At 39.2% G+C, this 17,596-nt stretch overlaps 1 protein-coding gene and 1 long non-coding RNA gene across 24 annotated transcripts in view; one reads left to right on the forward strand and one right to left on the reverse strand.

Annotated features, from left to right (window-relative positions):
• DST (dystonin) overlaps positions 1–17,596 on the reverse strand; it is a 497,218-nt gene that overhangs the window by 395,688 nt on the left and 83,934 nt on the right. For 3 of the 23 annotated variants that reach the window (XM_016955719.3, XM_063812481.1, XM_016955706.4), the window contains exon 1: positions 56–577. The exons of 19 other annotated variants lie outside the window; for them this stretch is intronic. In XM_016955719.3, the coding sequence (XP_016811208.2) occupies positions 56–58 (3 nt within the window). In that variant the 5' untranslated portion in view covers positions 59–577. Of the gene's footprint in view, positions 1–55; positions 578–17,596 lie in introns of those variants that run through there. One more of the 23 variants, XM_016955705.3, reaches the window with a different exon arrangement.
• LOC134810200 (uncharacterized) lies at positions 6,647–12,603 on the forward strand. Its single transcript, XR_010157720.1, has 5 exons — positions 6,647–6,774; positions 10,101–10,188; positions 11,339–11,512; positions 12,108–12,147; positions 12,341–12,603. It is a non-coding gene; the product is annotated as an uncharacterized LOC134810200 (long non-coding RNA).

The raw sequence follows: 17,596 nt of genomic DNA on the forward strand, positions 1-17,596 counted from the left end.
ATCCTCGGAGCTGAGGGAATATGCAGAAACCAAAAAAATGAAACCCAGAGCTCACCATCTTTTCTTGGCCAAGTCTCCAATCGTAAAAACAATACACAGGCAGTTCCAATACATGAAGATTTGCACGGAAGAAGTGTGTGGCCTGTGGTCCGGCCACCAGCTCACAAATGACTGGCCCAACAATGAAGCCAGAATCAACAGCCTTCCTGTTACAAACCTATAGTATTTGGCTCCCCCACCAGGACAGTAGAAATATTTTCCATTACTAGCCTGCTGCTTAATTCATTAATGCAACTAACTCGAAGTTTCGAAAACAAAGCACAAATGCAGGATGTTGAGTCCCAACTCCTTTCCGCTTCAAGTCACCTCACCACTGGAGACTCCGTTCTGACCAGTTTTAAGCCCCTGTCCTCTTTATTTAATTTTCTTCATGAGACTGAAGCAGGTTCCCAGAAAAGAGCAAGGAGGGAGGAAGGGCTGATTCTGAGAAGAGCCTTTTCTTAAGACTGGGAGAACACAAAAGACTGTTTTCAGAAGCCTATGGCAGCACCAATAAACAAACATCTGAACTCGGTTTAGAGTTCTCAAGATAATTTAAACTTCCAGCAAAGTAACAGCTGCCAATAATGTAAATGAGAATGATGCAGCGCAGTGACAGGAAACAGAGCTCTTCTCAGCTCCTGGTCATTACACAGTGAAATGAGAAACAGGATGCTTTTGCCAAAGCACTTTGCCTGAAGGTTAGTCCTCCCTTCATCTAGCTGGAGCAAATCTGTAGGGTCATGTCTTGCATAAAAGTGTTAATATCTTCCATAGAGGGAAAAGGCACAAGATGTTATTCCTTCCTTCTTTGTTGGGTTGTGTTTGTTATTATTTACAGAGCCACTGGCTTACTAAGGAAACAAGGATGTTGACTATCTCTGCTGCAAAATTATAAACATAACGACATATCAAAAGTCTTGACTTTCCTACTGAGAATTCTACTTCGCTGAGACTCATGGTAAAGATGCAAAACTGGTATAACTCGAATTCCTGAAATGTAACTTGCAGCCATGGATTCCTAAGAAGCAAGTTACAGGCAGAAATCAGTGAGGCATGCTCCAATTTGAGCAAAAACACTGGGCTTCCCACAAAAGCAGTGGCAACTGCAGCACAAACAGGCTGTGTGAGCCACATCCCAAAACACTCACCCAAGGTACGTGAAATAAACTCTAATTGCATCAGGACTACCAACCTTACCTCAATCTGTTTAGGCCTGTGGCTATGCATGGTCAACACCATTATTTTATTTTATTTATTTTTCTTTTTTGTGGGCACGTAGTAGGTGTAAACCCCATTATTTTAGAAGTTCACGTAATATTTCCCACAAAGTGAGGTATGTAAGACGTAGCTCTCTATTCTTTCCCCTCAAAAAAGCTGTCTTCCATTTTATTTTACATAAAATTTCATCATCTTGGCTAATTTATTTATTTACAGTCTGTATATTTTTCTAATGACAAAAAGGTATTAGGCAAACTTGAGGCAAAAAGTAAATAAAATTGATTTTCTGTATTGTAGCTACAATCCATAGGGAGTTGTGAGTGGCATTAGGTCAGTCACAGCACGCTATTATCAACCCAGTTTATTTTCCATGCTTTTCTGAAAATCCATCTTGAGCTTTCTGAGATTTTGTTTTTGGCTGGCTCTGTATAAAAGGGTGACATTCTTAAAGACTTTTAAGAGGGTATTGGGTTTCTTTGGCTGCTTTCTATCTTCCTAAAAATGGCTTCCTATCTGTCCTTATTTAAGGTCATCCTTTGTGAGATTATATTTCTTGTTACCTGTACTATTTTAGTGAGGATAGTAATTTGATTATTTATCTTTACAGACAGACTTGGAGAATAACTGTTAAAGAACTGCTCCTTTCCAAAAACCACTGGTTATTGATTTTTGTAGAGTAAATTTTTTTAATGGCCTGAGTCTCAGCTGATTGAACAATGAAATGTGATTTATGCCACAACATAAACACCATTAATCACTCATAGCCAGATGGGAACAGTTACCACCCCTGGACCCATGGGTGTTGACTGGTGCAGCCTCTAATCTGGTAGTGTCATTGGTAAACAGATAAGAGAGAAAAAGAGGAAAAGACAATCAACAACACTTCTTTCAACAATATATCATAGGAAAATATGGACCCCACACACACACACAAACTGAGGGAAATCATACATATTTATATGTGGCAAAGTCTCTCCCAGGCTACATGATCCAAGTGTTTTAACAATTAAAGTATCGGATTTTTTCCCACAAAAATTTTCATGAATACTTTTTAAAAATATAAGGTAAACTATATAAAAGTAGGCCCATTTGAACCCTGAAAATTGGAAACAGATTTAAATGGAGCTGCTTTAAAGTGGATTGATCCTAAAGAAAACCTATTATATTCTTTATTGATTTGAAATGACTTGCCAAATCATGTTACTATCTTGGGGGCTAGAAAAGAGTGCGGAACTACAGTTCCCTTTTGTTTTAAGAAAAGCAAATATGTTCTCTCACCCAAAGGCCAGAGCCTAACCTTTGATGTGGGGCTTAGAAAGGTAGGACAAAGGAAGAGGGCTCCTGTAATCAACAAAAGCCCCAGGTTCCTATCTAGTATTCTACTATTGTTGCCTAAGGTTTGATTCCTATTAAAATACAAATTCGGTAGCTATGTCCATCAATAGGAGACTGTTTAAATATAGTTATATGGATACCATAGTCTACTCTATAGCAATTAAACAAAAATGTTACTGATCTACACTTAGTAAAGAAGAAATAATTCATAAAGAATGATTTCTTAAAATATGTGCATGTGCATGTACATGTAATAGTTACCCATATGTAAGTAGCGATTATCTTTGGGTGATGACTAAGATTCTGAATGAATTTAATTTTATTCCTTATAATATTTTAATCCAATACAAGCACATAAAAAGATTACCAAAAGTAAAAAGATTTTATGTCAAGGGTCAGAGAAAATACGGACAACTCTGTGAAGAAGTAACTAAGTCAGTGTTTTTAACATTTCTGGGCTCATAGGCACCCCTGAAAAGTTAATGAAACCTCTTTCCAGAATAAAGTACAAGAGTCAATACATGCAAACTTTGCATATCATTTTATGGGATTAACTGACCCACTGACCCCAGGTTAAGACCCCAATTCACACCATCATTTGTCATCCCCATTTGGCATGTATGCTGAAAACAAGAGATACATGAAAGAGCTGTGGAGTAACCATACCAACAAGGGGGCAGAGTAATTAGGGTAGTGAAGATAAAGCTGGCCTACGTCATAATACTTTTTAACAGTTGGCCTTTTTCATAAATGACCATGAGCCACTTCTGGACTGATACTGAATCTCTGCAAACAAAAAAGCACTAGATAGTTACAAGCCAAAAACCCTGTACAGTAAATCCTCACTTAAAATCATCAATAGGTTCTTGGAAACTGCTGCTTTAAGTCAAAGGACATATAATAAAACCAATTTTACATAGACTAATTAATATAAATGAGAGTTAAGTTCCTACAACAAATAATATTTCTGGGCATAAAAATATCACCAAACTTCTAAATAAAGACCAAAACACTTCTAATATTAAACACTGCAATCAACGTGAGCTATACATACATTTACGAAAGATTAATAAAAACAAATAAGATAATTATTTACCCAATTTTTGGTGAATCAGTAAATGACAGCAGTCATCGGGGTGGGGGGTTAAATCAGGGAATAAATGTTTGCAAAGTGAAAAATATAAGGAGTACCTCCTACTGCCATGCAGTTCAAAGCCAATCACAAATATGGCAGACCCACTGAGTACCTTCTTACCACATTGTTTATTGTCATGCATTTGTAGGATTATTGTAGACCTTACAAATTTTTATTTTATAATAATTTGCATTTATTCATGCATTCCTTTTCCAACCTGCTTATTACAGTTCAGGATCAAGGGTGGCCAGAACCCATCCCAGCAGCTCAAGGCACAAGGCAGGAACCACACCTGGACAGGACACCATCCCATGGCAGGGTACACTCATAATCTATGCCCACAGTCACTCAGAATGGGACCAATTAACCTAATGTGCACTTCCTTGGAATGTGGGAGCAAACTGCAGCATCCACAGAAAACCCACACTGGCATGGGGAGAAAGTGTGAACTCCACTGACAGTGGCCCCAGCCAGGAATTCATTTTTTTTTCTCATCAACATTATAACAAAAACACATTGAACAAAACAACATTATTCAAGGACCTGCTATATTGTGTCTTCTACAACCTAGTTATTAAAGCAGTTTTAACAATTGAATTAGATCACCAAAAGCTTTAAAATGACTTTCCTGATAGCCCATTCATTCGCATGGTATAAAGACAACCCAAATCTCCTAAAGCCAGGATAATTACATAATGCAACATTTTTAGAAGGGGAACTGAACAATAACTTCTTTAACTGAAACCCCGGTGGGGGATCTGAGATAAGTACAATGGAACTGCCTAAATTGGATGCCGCCCAGCCTTAGCACCCTGATCTGTAGGAAAGTGCCAGGAAATTGTCTTGGCAATAGGCATTCTCTACAGGCAACGGAGAAAGAAGTGCAGAGACAAGGGTTTGCAAAGTAGCCAAAAGTTTAAAATCCCAGAGGCTGAAAAGTAAACTTTCATAAACCCACATACCCACATATTTATAACTTAAGCACATTTCTGTATGTGTATTTCAAAATATTCACCAAAAAAAACCCAAAAATAGAAAGCACACAAGGAAACAGACAAATCCTGATTGTGAAGCATTCTACAAGACAATTGTCCTAGATCCTTCAAAAAGGTCAATGACATGAAACATACACACCCAAAAAGGAGGAATTGTTCTAGATTTAAAAGGACAAAAGAGACACAACCAATTCATGAACCTTGGTTGGATTCTGGGTTGATTCTTTTTTAAAAGCTAAAAAGACATTTTGGGGCAACTGGGGAAATCTGAACATGGAACTGGGTTGTTTATTAGACAATATTAGGAAATTATTGTTAGTTTTCTAAGGTGCAATAATAGTATTGTGGTTATGCAGGAAAGTGTCCTTATCCATAGAAGATGCAGGCTGAGGAAACCCAAGATGTCTGCACTTATTTTTATTGTTTCAATAAAAACAAGGAAAAGTATTAAATGTGATAATAGGCTAACAATAAGTATTCATTGGTCTACTCTTTCAACTTTTCTATAAATCTGAATATTTTCAAAATGAAGAATTGAGGGGAAATAGCAAGGTCTTTTTTTTTTTTTTTTACGAGACAAGGTCTTGCTCCATTGCCCAGGCTGGAGTGCAGAGACATGATCATAGCTCACTGCAGCCTCGAACTCCTGGGCTCAAGAGATCCTCCCACCTCACCCTCTCGAGCAGCTGGGTCTACAGGCACATGCTACCACACCGGGCTAATTTTATTTTTTAATATTTTTATAGAGATGGGGTCTCACTATGTTGACCAGGCTGCTCGCAAACTCCTGGCCTCAAGCAATCTTTCTGCCTTGGCATCTCAAAGTACTGGGATAACAAGCATGAGCCATTGCGCACAGCCCATAGCAAGGTCTTTTGTGGTGTGTTTAAGTGTTGCTTAGTTTATTCCTGTGCTCACAAAATCAACAGGTACAGGTTGCAAGGACAAAGTGATAGTTTTGATCTAAGAAATTTCTCGTAACATTTCTTCATAAACACTTAGAGAAGCACTAGAAGCAGTGGCCTGTGTGAAGAAGTCACCAAAGAAAGATGACCTGCTTGCCTTAGTCCTAAGCATAATTTTAGACAGAAAAATATAAAAGAAATTCCTCTGCTATTCATTTATTAATAATGTACAATACAGTGAACACAACATAGGTTCAGCATCACATAATTTTGATATTTTATATAAACAAAAACAGAAAATTTTTTCTCCAAAATTAGGAAAATCAAAGATACAATTTTCTTTAAAATTCCCTTAGGTAGGTAGGTACAAATATTAACTTCCTCGATGTTGTATCAAAATATATGGTATGGCCCAAGACTATCCTTATATGACTAGTTTTTTATTTAGAAATAAGTTTAAAAGCAAGAGCACATTATCTGATTTTAGAGATCCCAAGGAAAACAAGCTCTACCACAAATAAATAGATGTAGAAGAAAACAATTAAGGAAAATGTGCTTAACTCCTTGAAGAAAAAATGAGATACGGTAAATTTGGGGCACCTTGTGCTTGCTTTAGTTAATAATTTTCAAAACTTGTTGAACAAGTAAGGTATGAAATCTTTTATCAAATAAACAGCTCTCAGTTAAGTCTTACCTGGAAACCACCTTTAGGTAGTAAGTGTGGAAGAGGGGGTCTAGTGGTGAGGCCATTAGCTGGCTCTCACTCTCTTCTGTTAGGGGAGATATGCAGGAACCCTTAACTCCAAGAGGCAGAAGAGCCTGGGTGGATGTGAGAGGAAGGGGGATCAGAGGGAGAGGAAGCAGGAAGGTTACTGCTAAGTTCTGACTCAAGGGAAGCAGTTTCAGGCAGAGTTAAGGAAGTCAAAGGTTTCTTTCTAGGTAGAGAAGCCCAGTTCATCAGCCTATGAAAGAACACTGGAATTTAGAACACAAACTCCTTCTAGGGTGTAATGATTGTACACTGGTTAGTGTTACTTAGTACTGTATTTCTAAGGAAACCGAGCTTGCTGATGGGACAGAAGAGGGAGACAATTTTCAACGTCATTTTCCTCTAACTGTATGGTCTCTCTCACAGGTATACAAGGTAAGTACCAAAGATTTGTTTCCTTCTGTTTTTAAGACTGTATAGTATTCCATTGTGTATATATGCCACATTTTCTTTATTCATTCAACTGCTAATGAACACTAAGGTTGATTTCATATCTTGACTATCATGAATAATGCTGCAATGACTATGGGAGTGCAGATACCTCTTCGACATGTTAATTTCAGTTCCCAATAGGGATATCACTTTGAATCCTAGACAATCAAGGCTCAGCACTAAGACATTCTGCAAAACTTCTTCCTTTCTTTCAGTTTAGTGTATTCTATCCAGATGCCTAATTTATTGGGTGATTATAATTTAAGCATTTTCACTGACTATCTTATTTAATACTCACTGAAATCCAATAAGAAAAAGGATATTTAGGGATATTAAGTAACTTGTCCACAGTCATTCTGTCAGTACAAGGTGCAGCCAGGATTTCCATATAGGTCCTTTTGACATGAAAGCCTGTGCTCTTGACCACATGGTACTAAGTGCCCTAAAATGTGGTCCTTGGCACTAGGGGAACATATACTCACAGCCCTAAAGATTACCATATATTTGGGGATCCCAAAAAGACTAGACTTGTACTGGGTTCAGTACTAGGCCCAAAGCATGGAAATGACAGGTGTCAGTTCACAACAAAGAAAAACCATTCAAAATGTACAACTACAGTACTCCCAGACTGCTTTGTGTATAGTGAGCACTCTCCTATTCCAAGGGACCAAGCCTTCACTTACTCTGTGGTCTCTTTCCACTCAAAGATTCTTTGGTCCTATGTGCTCCCACACCTCCATAAATCTCCCCAAACAGATTACAAATAAAATAAGAACTATGCAAAGTATCGAAATACAAAATTTTTCTACAAAATGTAAAAAAAACTTTCAAAAAATTTCAGACATCTTTTTTTTGCAAGTCCACCTAAACCCAATCATATGAAAACTATAGAAATAGAGACATCAGAACTAGTTTACATTTGAGTATCTACAAATAGTCTTTCCAACCAAAGGAAGAACATTTTAAATAACTTGCCTAAAAGAAAAGCAAACAGATCTCTAAAAATAGCCCCACAAAACAAATGCATTAGGAAGACAAACTCAAATACCGAAAACATACATTTAACTAGAAAATACTTAACCTTATATTTTAAATGGATTTTTGTTTATGTCAGTTAATTAAAAATATGTCTTAAGTACCCATAGGCTTCTTTCTTAGAAGGGCCTGAAATCTAACTGGGAGAGCAGAAGTGACAAAATCGCCAATTTATAATTAAATATCAATCATCTTATCATCACTTATTAGGCTTAAAAATATGTCTTTTAGTGGAATAGTATAAATACATACATAAAAATATGGCTCATAGTAGAAAGTTGATAAGGAGAGAGAGGCTAAATCAAGTCGAGCCTACACAGTCCCTTCAGAAGCCAGGTTGGAGATGCAGTTCCCCAGCTCCCTCACTTCACTCTTCCAAGAGTATCCTATCCAAAACTATTCACTGCTGATAGCACCATCATTGTAGATGCACTGTGGCTGGCCTACTCATTTTTAAAAACAAATTAACAGCAAACATGTAAATACTGGAAAATTTCACATGAAAATTCAGATGTGGAATACTGGCCCTAGTGGTTTCCCCTTTAAAGAAAGGACACGTAAAGGACCTGTGCTTTCCAGTCTGACACAGTCCTTGCATGTATGATACCTGGCCCCTGGTGACATATGACTTTGGAGCCCCTGGCATGAAGTAAGTGATGGATGACATTGCTGTATTCAGAGAGTAAAGGAAAAGATAGAGGAGGAGAGGTAGGGATCGTGGTAATTGATAGACTGGGGATGAAATTTTTAAAAATAAGAAAACTGGAGAAGAGGGGATAAAACAAAACAGAAAGCTTTCAAAATATTTCAATTAAATGGACAACAAACAAAAATAGGTAATTCCATGTTTCTACTGACATCCAAGTGTTCACTTCATTCTGCTGTATCCCCAAATACCCTGGTTAACATTTCCAATGCCCAGGAAATGGAAGAAAGCTGTATGACTCATGTTAATGCTGGCTCAGGATCCCCATGAATCTAGCTGGACCCACCCACCCATCACTACTGCTGATGACTCCCTGCTGGTTTTTGCTCCCGTACCTACCCTTGGTCAACAGGTAGGAAGCATTAGTAAATTTTAGCTATTAGGTGATGTTGTCTATTCACGCTTGTTTGATCCAGGGGTAGATGACTAAGCCAATATAATTGTCACTTCAGGAAATATGAAACAACAGAGACACAGAAACTAGAATTTATTGCAACTGGGTCACCTTAATAACAGCTCTCAGGATACAAAGTCCATGAGTTCCATATCTATCCTTCCCAAGCTTGGTTGTTAAACCTCCTTTGAGATGTCCCTGTATCTTTCCAATACATATCTTTCTGTAATTCAGAAGGTTTTTTTCTTTTAAATTCATTGTCTCCATTACTGGAGACAACAAAAACTTAAACATGTTAGTGTTAAAAAAAAAAGCAATTATAGATATTCAGTTCTTCTCTATTGACACATAAGCAAAGTTATGTCTTTATATCTTCTTTATGCTTCCATTTTCATTACCTGTCTTCATTAATGAGACTTCAGAAAATTGCTTTTGATAATAGCTTTTACACACTTACTCTTTCACTTCAAACAGTAGATACTTAAGTGAAATAATTACTTTTTCATTAAAAACAAAAACTTTTATTACTGCACAGAAGCAAAGTCTATGAAACTTTAAGTGCCTGGCACTCCCACTGCCCTCTTCCGAGGAAAGCAGGGCTGTTCCATGTACATTCAGTGAAAACAATTCTGCTGCTACCTTAAGCCGCACCCGATCAGAACCAGGGATCAGTGCCTGATCCCTCTGAGCTGGCTTGGTGGAAAACTCTGCTCAGGTGGGATGCTTCATATTGCATGGTAGCAAACCAATCCAACCACAGCTTCCTCTCAAGAATAAATGTTAAGTTCATTCCAAATGTCCTTAACAATATTTGGGTTTTCCCTGACATTTGTTGCACATCCTCCTCTTAGAACACCTGAGATCCATCTGGAACAACTGTGTGGCTCAAAGCCCCCGTATCTGCACTAAAGGCCCCAGTAGATTTCATTTTATCTCTCTTTCCTGAGGTGATCTGGACCTGTCCCTTCCTTGCTTTACCCCTAGAGGAAGCTATATGGCAGGACGGGAAGCAGAAACAGCCTGCAAGAATACCTGACTTTTATTTTCCACAAGCCTGAATCTTTTGAGGTGGGCATAACCTGGAGGCACAAATGTTCCCTCCCATTCCCTGACACCGTGATATGCATCTCACAGGACCCCAGAACCTTAACACAATTCTGAGGTGGAAGAAATGGGGAACACCAGGCCTGGCCTCATGGAGACCGGGGAGTCAGAACCTGAGGTGAGTTGAAAAAAAGACAAAGGGACACCTCTTACCCCAGAGTGTACAGACTGAGATTCAAACTCACTGTGTGGGTAGCAGCTGTTTCTTATGTACTTCAGAATCCCAGGTCTTAGGAGGGGGCCCCTGATGAATGTCTGTTGGGTGAATTTATCGGCTTGGCAGCTTGGCTTCAGCAGCTTGGTCAAATGTGAGTAGAAATTCAGAAAGAAAGCTCTGCCACAACCAAGGCTAAAAATGCCCCAAGTGTCTATCTGTCTGTCTCTCTCGCGCACACACACATACACAGAGCCCACCAACGGGATCAGCACAGCAGCTACTTCCTTCCTCCAGCATCCTTTCTCATTTTAAGGCTGCTTTGAATTATTCTAGATCCAGGGAAGAAGGGAATGTATTTCCTTTCTTGCTTGTTGCCACCTTATTCCAAATCAGGTAAGAAAAGAAGATAGTGTTTGAGGGGGGAAGATGTTAGGACCTTTGAGTTATCCAACCAGTCTCCCAGAATGAGAAGTGAGAAAAGCACAAGGTGCCTTGAGAGCATCAAGTGGAAGTGGCAGCAGAGGCGTGTGGAAAGCAGGTGGTGGATGAAGATCACAGCAGGGCTTGCATGTGACACTAGGGCCCAGACTTCATCTTCATCTTCATCTTCATCCAGTAGGAGCTGGATTGTTGCTGAAGGGTTATAAGTAGTTTGCCCGTATAGCTGCGTGACTCATGGACTGAAGAGGGATCACACTCAGACAAGATTAGTGAGCAGTTACTGTAATGGTCCAGCAATAAATGATTAGAGCCTGAACTAAATCATTGAAATTGGGGGTGGAAAGGAGAGGATGAATTTGAGAAACATTTAGAGACTGGAAAAAAGAAGGCTGGAGGAAGGTAGGGCTGAGGCTGCTAGGGTAAGAAGTGAAACTAGCTTACTATGCAGGAATGAGAAGAAGGTCAGAAGTCAAGCAAAACTGTAATAGTGGGGAGACAGAGAATAGCAGTAGGAAAATCAGTGGGTCCCAGTCAAGTCATACAAGGAGAGCTCAAGATGATGAGGTTCTTTTTGATAAGCCTCCTAATTTGTGGTGACTCAAACTGGTTTAAGATACAAGGCTGGCTAGACACCAACTTCCAAGAGACCTGCATTTTCTTCCAACTATAGCTCTGGCTCCTGGAGCTGCTGTGAGTGAGTGGTGGAAACCTGCCCCCTTAGAGAAGCTGCAGCTGATCAGCATCATGCAAGGGACTGCTGAGATGGTAGCATGCTGGTAATGAAGTGTTATGGAGCCACTCCATCCTTTATTCATCCTTTTCCTCATACACACAGAGAGCAAAGGTGTATAAACCATCTAGTTCATTGTCCCCTTTCACACAGGAGTTGTTTTGGGGAACATAATAGTCACGCCATTTACACATATTTCTTATAACATTTTATGAGCCATGATATTCTACTTAAAAACACAAAAATAACAATATCCCTATTTCTTCTGACTTCCAATTGTCTGTAAGTAATAATTGTTCCCACTGCATTTATGAAGTAAATTCACTCATTCTTTCACAGTGCCCATCACAGGGCAGTTAGAATCCTGTGCTACAGCTGTGCAGCCCACACCCCTCTCCTCCTTAGTCATCATGTACACTTAGGATCTGTGTGAATTCCAATCCCCTGACCTTCCTCCCCTTCACAGCTGCCCTCCTGACCCTGAAATATTGCTTGGGTGTTTTTTCTCCTCCCTTTCTCAACCGGGGATTTCCAAGCCAGACTAATAGCTTCCTCCAACAATAATAAAGCAAAGAAGAATTTTTAAAAATGTATATCTGTGTCCATAAAACAATATGATGAATTCTATCACAAAAAACAAGCACACCATAGAACATATGGTGCCATCCTTCACTCTCTTCCTCAACTGGCCTTGTGTTTGTGTCCACAGCACAGGAACCAGCTACAGAATTTGCAAGTGGAGAATCCAGGTACCTTTAAAAGTCTATTCAGTGAAAATCTCTGGCTATTGATGTGACGGTTAATTTTATGTGCCAACTTGGCTAGGCCATGGTACCCAGTTTTTCATAAAAGATCAGTCTAGATGTTGTGAAGGTATATTTTTAAATGTGATTAACATTTTATTCAGTGGACTTCAAGTAAAGCAGATTATCCTCCATATAGTGGGTGGGCCTTCTCCAATCAGGCCTTAAGAGCAAAGACCATGGTTTCTCAAAGAAAGAATTTTCCTCAAGACTGCAACATAGAGACCTTGCCTGAGTTTCCAGCCTGATACCCTGAAGAATTTGGACTCAAGACTGCAATATCAGCTCTTTCCTGAATTTCTAGCCTGCTGGCCTGCCCTACAGATTTTAGATCTCCCAGCCCCATTGCATGAGCTAATTCCTTAAAATAAATAAATCTCTGTGTGTGTATGTGTGCTGTAACTAATATATCCTATTGGTCTGTTTCTCCGGAGAACCCTAACTAACACAATTGTCTACCATATTACTGCATAAAAGACTTATGACTCACCTTTACTACATTTCAGGGAAGTAGAAACACCTGCCATAATTCACATTTTACAGTTTTATGGAAAGTAGGCAGGACTTTCACCAAGCTGAGTTAGGAAGCCAGAGTGCTTCACCCAGCCCCATAATTAACTACCCATACTACTACACAAGAAAATTACTTAACATCTTTAACTTGCTCATATTCTAAACGTGAATAATCATACCTACTTCACTAGATATTAGTATTAAAATGAAATAACGTATGTAAATCCTGTAATATGATGCCTGCTCAGCACATACTACTCAATACATTTCCATAGCATTTTATTATAAAATAAAAAGATAAAACAAAAACTAGATATCGAGTACTTAGAATTGCAGTGATTATAGCTATATGACCAAAAATATATCATTTTGAGGACTTGAAAAAAATATCTACCTCCCTTCACATCACCTGCATGCTGTTGCCTAAATTTCCAGTAACAGATACATTCTTTTGGTTTAAAGCTTTTTATTTCTAATCAAACTACCCATGGATGAAAAATATTAAGTGGCACAGTATCAGTCATTTATGCTTCAGTATGAATAAGGCCACCAGACTATGTCCTGCAGAAGTATTTTGATAAAACGAAAAGGGAACACTGAGGCTCCTAGAAGTAGATAAGCTGCCTAGATCACAATTTTTCCTGGAGCCATTTCTGACAATCACAGAGACAGAGATTCAAGGAGTCAAATGAGTCTGTCCTAACAGAAACAGCCTAGCCCAATTCAGAACACCACTCAAGAGAAACATGGCCTGGAACACTTTAATTGTGACAATCCACCTCCCTGCTTCCCTAGTTTTCTGTGTGTGTGTGTGTGTGTGTGTGTGTCTGTATGTGTGTGTGTGTAAGAGAGACAGAGAGAGAGAGAGCATCTTGCTCTGTCATCTAGGCTGAAGTGTGGTGGTAAAATCACAGCTCACTGTGTGGTGGTGAGATCCCAGCTCATGGCAACCTTGACCTTCCAGGCTCAAGCACTCCTCCCACCTCAGCCTCCCAAGTAGCTAGACTACATGTGTGCCACCACACCTGGCTAATTTTTTTGTTTTTTGAAGAGATGGGGGAAGAGTGGCCAGGGAATTGTCTCACTGTGTTGCTCAGGCTGGTCTGGAACTCCTGGGCTCAAGCAATCCTCCTGCCTCAGCCTTCCAAAGCGCTGGGATTACAGGCATGAGCCACCATGCTCAGCCTTGCTTCCCCAGTTGAAAGTAAAAGCTCATTACTGCTCTGTTGAGTCATAGGGACAGATGGCGTTACCTTCTCACCTGCCTTCCTGATTCTCTAGGTAGAATATAATCTTTGATGGGATCTGATGGAGTCTGAAAATCTGCTACCAAAAACTGCTGCCACAATGTCTGAAATGTCCCCATTAGAGCATTTGTAAGGCACAGGGAGATTTTGAGTTTTATCATCTTCTAAAACACAAAGATAGCTAAATTCAACTGGATTACTAAAATGATATACATAAAGTACATATAGGCATTCAATAAATTAGAGCTATGTTTTGTTTTTGTTTTTTTGTTTGTTTGTTTGTTTTGAGATGGAGTCTCATTCTGTTGCCCAGGCTGGAGTGCAGAGTGTAGTGGCGCAATCTCAGCTCACTGCAACCTCTGCCTCCTGGGTTCAAGCAATTCTCCTGCCTCAGCCTCCCGAGTAGCTGGGGCTACAGGTGCATGCCACCACACCCGGCTATTTTTTTTGTATTTTTAGTAGAGATGGGCCAACTCACTATGTTGGCCAGGCTAGTCTCGAACACCTGACTGCAGATGATCCACCCACTGGGGCCTCCCAAAGTGCTGGGATTACAGGCATGAGCCACCATGCCCAGCCAGAGCTATGTTGTTCTTATTCCAAGTCACATTCACCTCTTGCCTGAACAATTATTGGAAAATATCTTCCAACTGATCTTGCTTGCCTCCTTGTCCTCAACGATCTATTCTCCATACAGAAGCTAGATCCAGTCTTCAAAGACCTAAGTCAGAGTACATCATGCCTGTGCTCAAAACCCTCCTGTGGCTTTCCACTTCACTCAGGATAAAATCCAAAGCCTGCACCATGACTTACAGGGCCTCCTGATGTGCTGTTAGGTCTCTGCTCAAATGTCAACCTTTTAAAGAAAGTTCTTCCCCTAAAAGCCTTATGTAACTTTACCCTCCTCACCAATTACTCTATGCCCCTTATCCTGCTTCACTTTCCCCCACAGCACTTATTACCATCTGAAACATTATGTATTTACTTGTTAATCTGCTTGTTGTCTGTCTCCTCCACCAGAAAGTAAGCTCTTTGTTTCATTCATGCTCTGTCCCCAGTTCCTAGCATGGTGGCAAACCCATAGCAGGTGCTCAGAAAATATTTGTGAAATGGGAAAATGAACAGTAAAAGAATTTTGCAAAAGCACCCATACTAACTAGCACACAGTTTGTATGTACTCAACGAGTACCAATTTCCTGCAATAAATATTAGTTTTTTCTTATTTATCTTTATTTCTTATTTATCTTATTTATCATCGCCTGCAATACTTGCCCTGAAGCTTGTTACAGAACAACAGATTTAAAGCACAACATAGTCTCACAACCCACAGTTAAACCCTCCTAACCATAAATCAGAAATGGGATTGCTCTCAGCAAGCTAACTGGGGGGATAACAGAGAACCGAGGCTAGACCTGGCCCTGTAGTCTGGCAGAGCTCTGTGCCTCCTGACCCAGCTTCACTACTTATTAGCTATAGGACTTTGGACAAACTACTTAAACTTTCTAAGCTTTGGCTTTCTTATTTATAAAGAATATCTACCTCTTAGGGTTGCTATATTAAATGACCTAATGCCCATTGCCAAGCACAGAGCCTGACTCATAGGAAGTGCTTAAGAAATGCCCACTACTGTTAATATTGTTGGTCACATCAATAAAATTGCTGTTGATATGAAATGCCTGTCTTTATAACTTCATTTCTTTTACAGTCTCATTTATGGTTATCTCTGGAGTTATAGGGAGCTGATAAAGTTCCAAAAGAGTTTTTAAAAGATTTAAAAACAGGAAATAATGATAGTCATTTATTTATAAAAAGCAGGGCTTGGCTGGATGCGGAGGCTCATGCCTGTAATCCCAGCACTTTGGGAGGCCAAGGTGGGCGGATCACGAGGTCAGGAGATCAAGACCATCCTGGCCAACATGGTGAAACCCCGCCTCTACTAAAAATACAAAAATCAGTGTATTTTGTGGTATGGTGGTGCACAGCTGTAGTGCCAGCTATTCGGGAGGCTGAGGCTGAGGCAGGAGAATCACTTGAACCCGGGTGGCAGAGGTTGCAGTGAGCCGAGACCGCGCCACTGCACTCCAGTCTGGCGACAGAGCGAGACTCCGTCTCAAAAAAAAAAAAAATAGTAGGGCTCTCATTTCAGAAAAAACTATTTTTCACTTCCCTAGTATCCTGAAACGTCTGCATCTCAGACTTCCTGATTCTTCTGCTTTAATAAACAGATGGGTGTGCCTGGAGTCATGGTGATTACCCGTGTTCTAGAAATAAACTTCAGAAAGCTGTGTTGCCTCTTTAATACTCCCATAAATTCCAAATATTATTATGTAGTTTTTTAAAAAAACATTAAATGTCTGGGTTTTCTAAATCAATTTTAAACATGGGGGGGTGTCAGTTCATTTTACAAAACATGCAAGTAGAAATAATTATTTTTAATTTGTAAGTATAAACAATTTTAAATGCTTAGCTAAACATGGCATATAAACAGGAAAACAATGCAGCGTTGAAGAGAGTGTTCTCAACTATGAGGTCTTGCTTCCAATCGTGCTTCTGATAGTTCAGCATCTCAGGTCACTGTTCTGGGCCTTATTTCCTTAAAACAACAACTCAGGCTGGATGACTTTTGATGTTCCTAAATTGTCCACAAATCCATCATCTCTAAAGCTTTTTTGATATACAAATTCCATACCTTTAATGTTTCATTTTCAAACTTCTAAAGAGCCTCTTTATATAGTTACCCTGAACTAAGTTTAAATGCTAATGAGTCAGAGATATTGTGTATTGAGTAGCACATGTAAGAAAACAGAAAATACCCTCTCCCAATGCCACAACTCACCGTCCTCTCAAAAAAAAGAAGTGTATTTTGGACTACAACATTCTTTTAGAATGTTGTTAACTACCAAAAACAAAAATAAAAACCAATGATAAAATAAATCAACAATAAAATAAAATAATTTGACAATCACAACTGCTATTTAACAATTTTATCTGATTTTATCACAAAAATATTCCATGAACATTTTCTCTATTGGAGGTTTTAGGTTCAACTCCAAATTATAACAAAACATGGTGCAATTAGGAAGTTGATTTGGCCTAACAGAAATGACAAATATGTACTGAAATTTGAGAGTTGAAATAAGTGAGTCACTACAGCACTTCTCAATACCCTATGTAAACATGAATTCTACCCTCTGTGGGAAATGAAGGTCCTTTGTCATCTGCTTTAAGACCAAGAGATAAGAAACAATTGGCTAAATGTACTGCACAGCCCTACATAGAAATGAAATTATACTAAAAATAAGGACTAAAAGCTATGCCTTGGCAGACGATGGCTACTGTACTTTGATAATGATGTACAGATTTTTTTAAAAACTTTTGGTGGCTCTAGGTATGGATGCTAGAACTTTGGGGTACATATGGCTCTGATCTGAGGGGACCTATTTTGGGGAGTCTCTTTAGTCATACAAAAACAAGGCAAGGGTTTCTCAGATGTATTGCAGACTTGACTTCCTAACAAATCTTCCTGCTGTACAGTAGCTAAAAATGCTGGATAAAATATTTTTAAATGAATCAGCAAAGGGGCAGGAAAATAAGAAAAATTCTTAGAGGCTAGAGCAATAGAAAAGCAAAAGCAC

The sequence above is a fragment of the Pan troglodytes genome, chromosome 5 (genome assembly GCF_028858775.2).
Source record: "Pan troglodytes isolate AG18354 chromosome 5, NHGRI_mPanTro3-v2.0_pri, whole genome shotgun sequence".
Lineage (NCBI taxonomy): Eukaryota > Metazoa > Chordata > Mammalia > Primates > Hominidae > Pan > Pan troglodytes.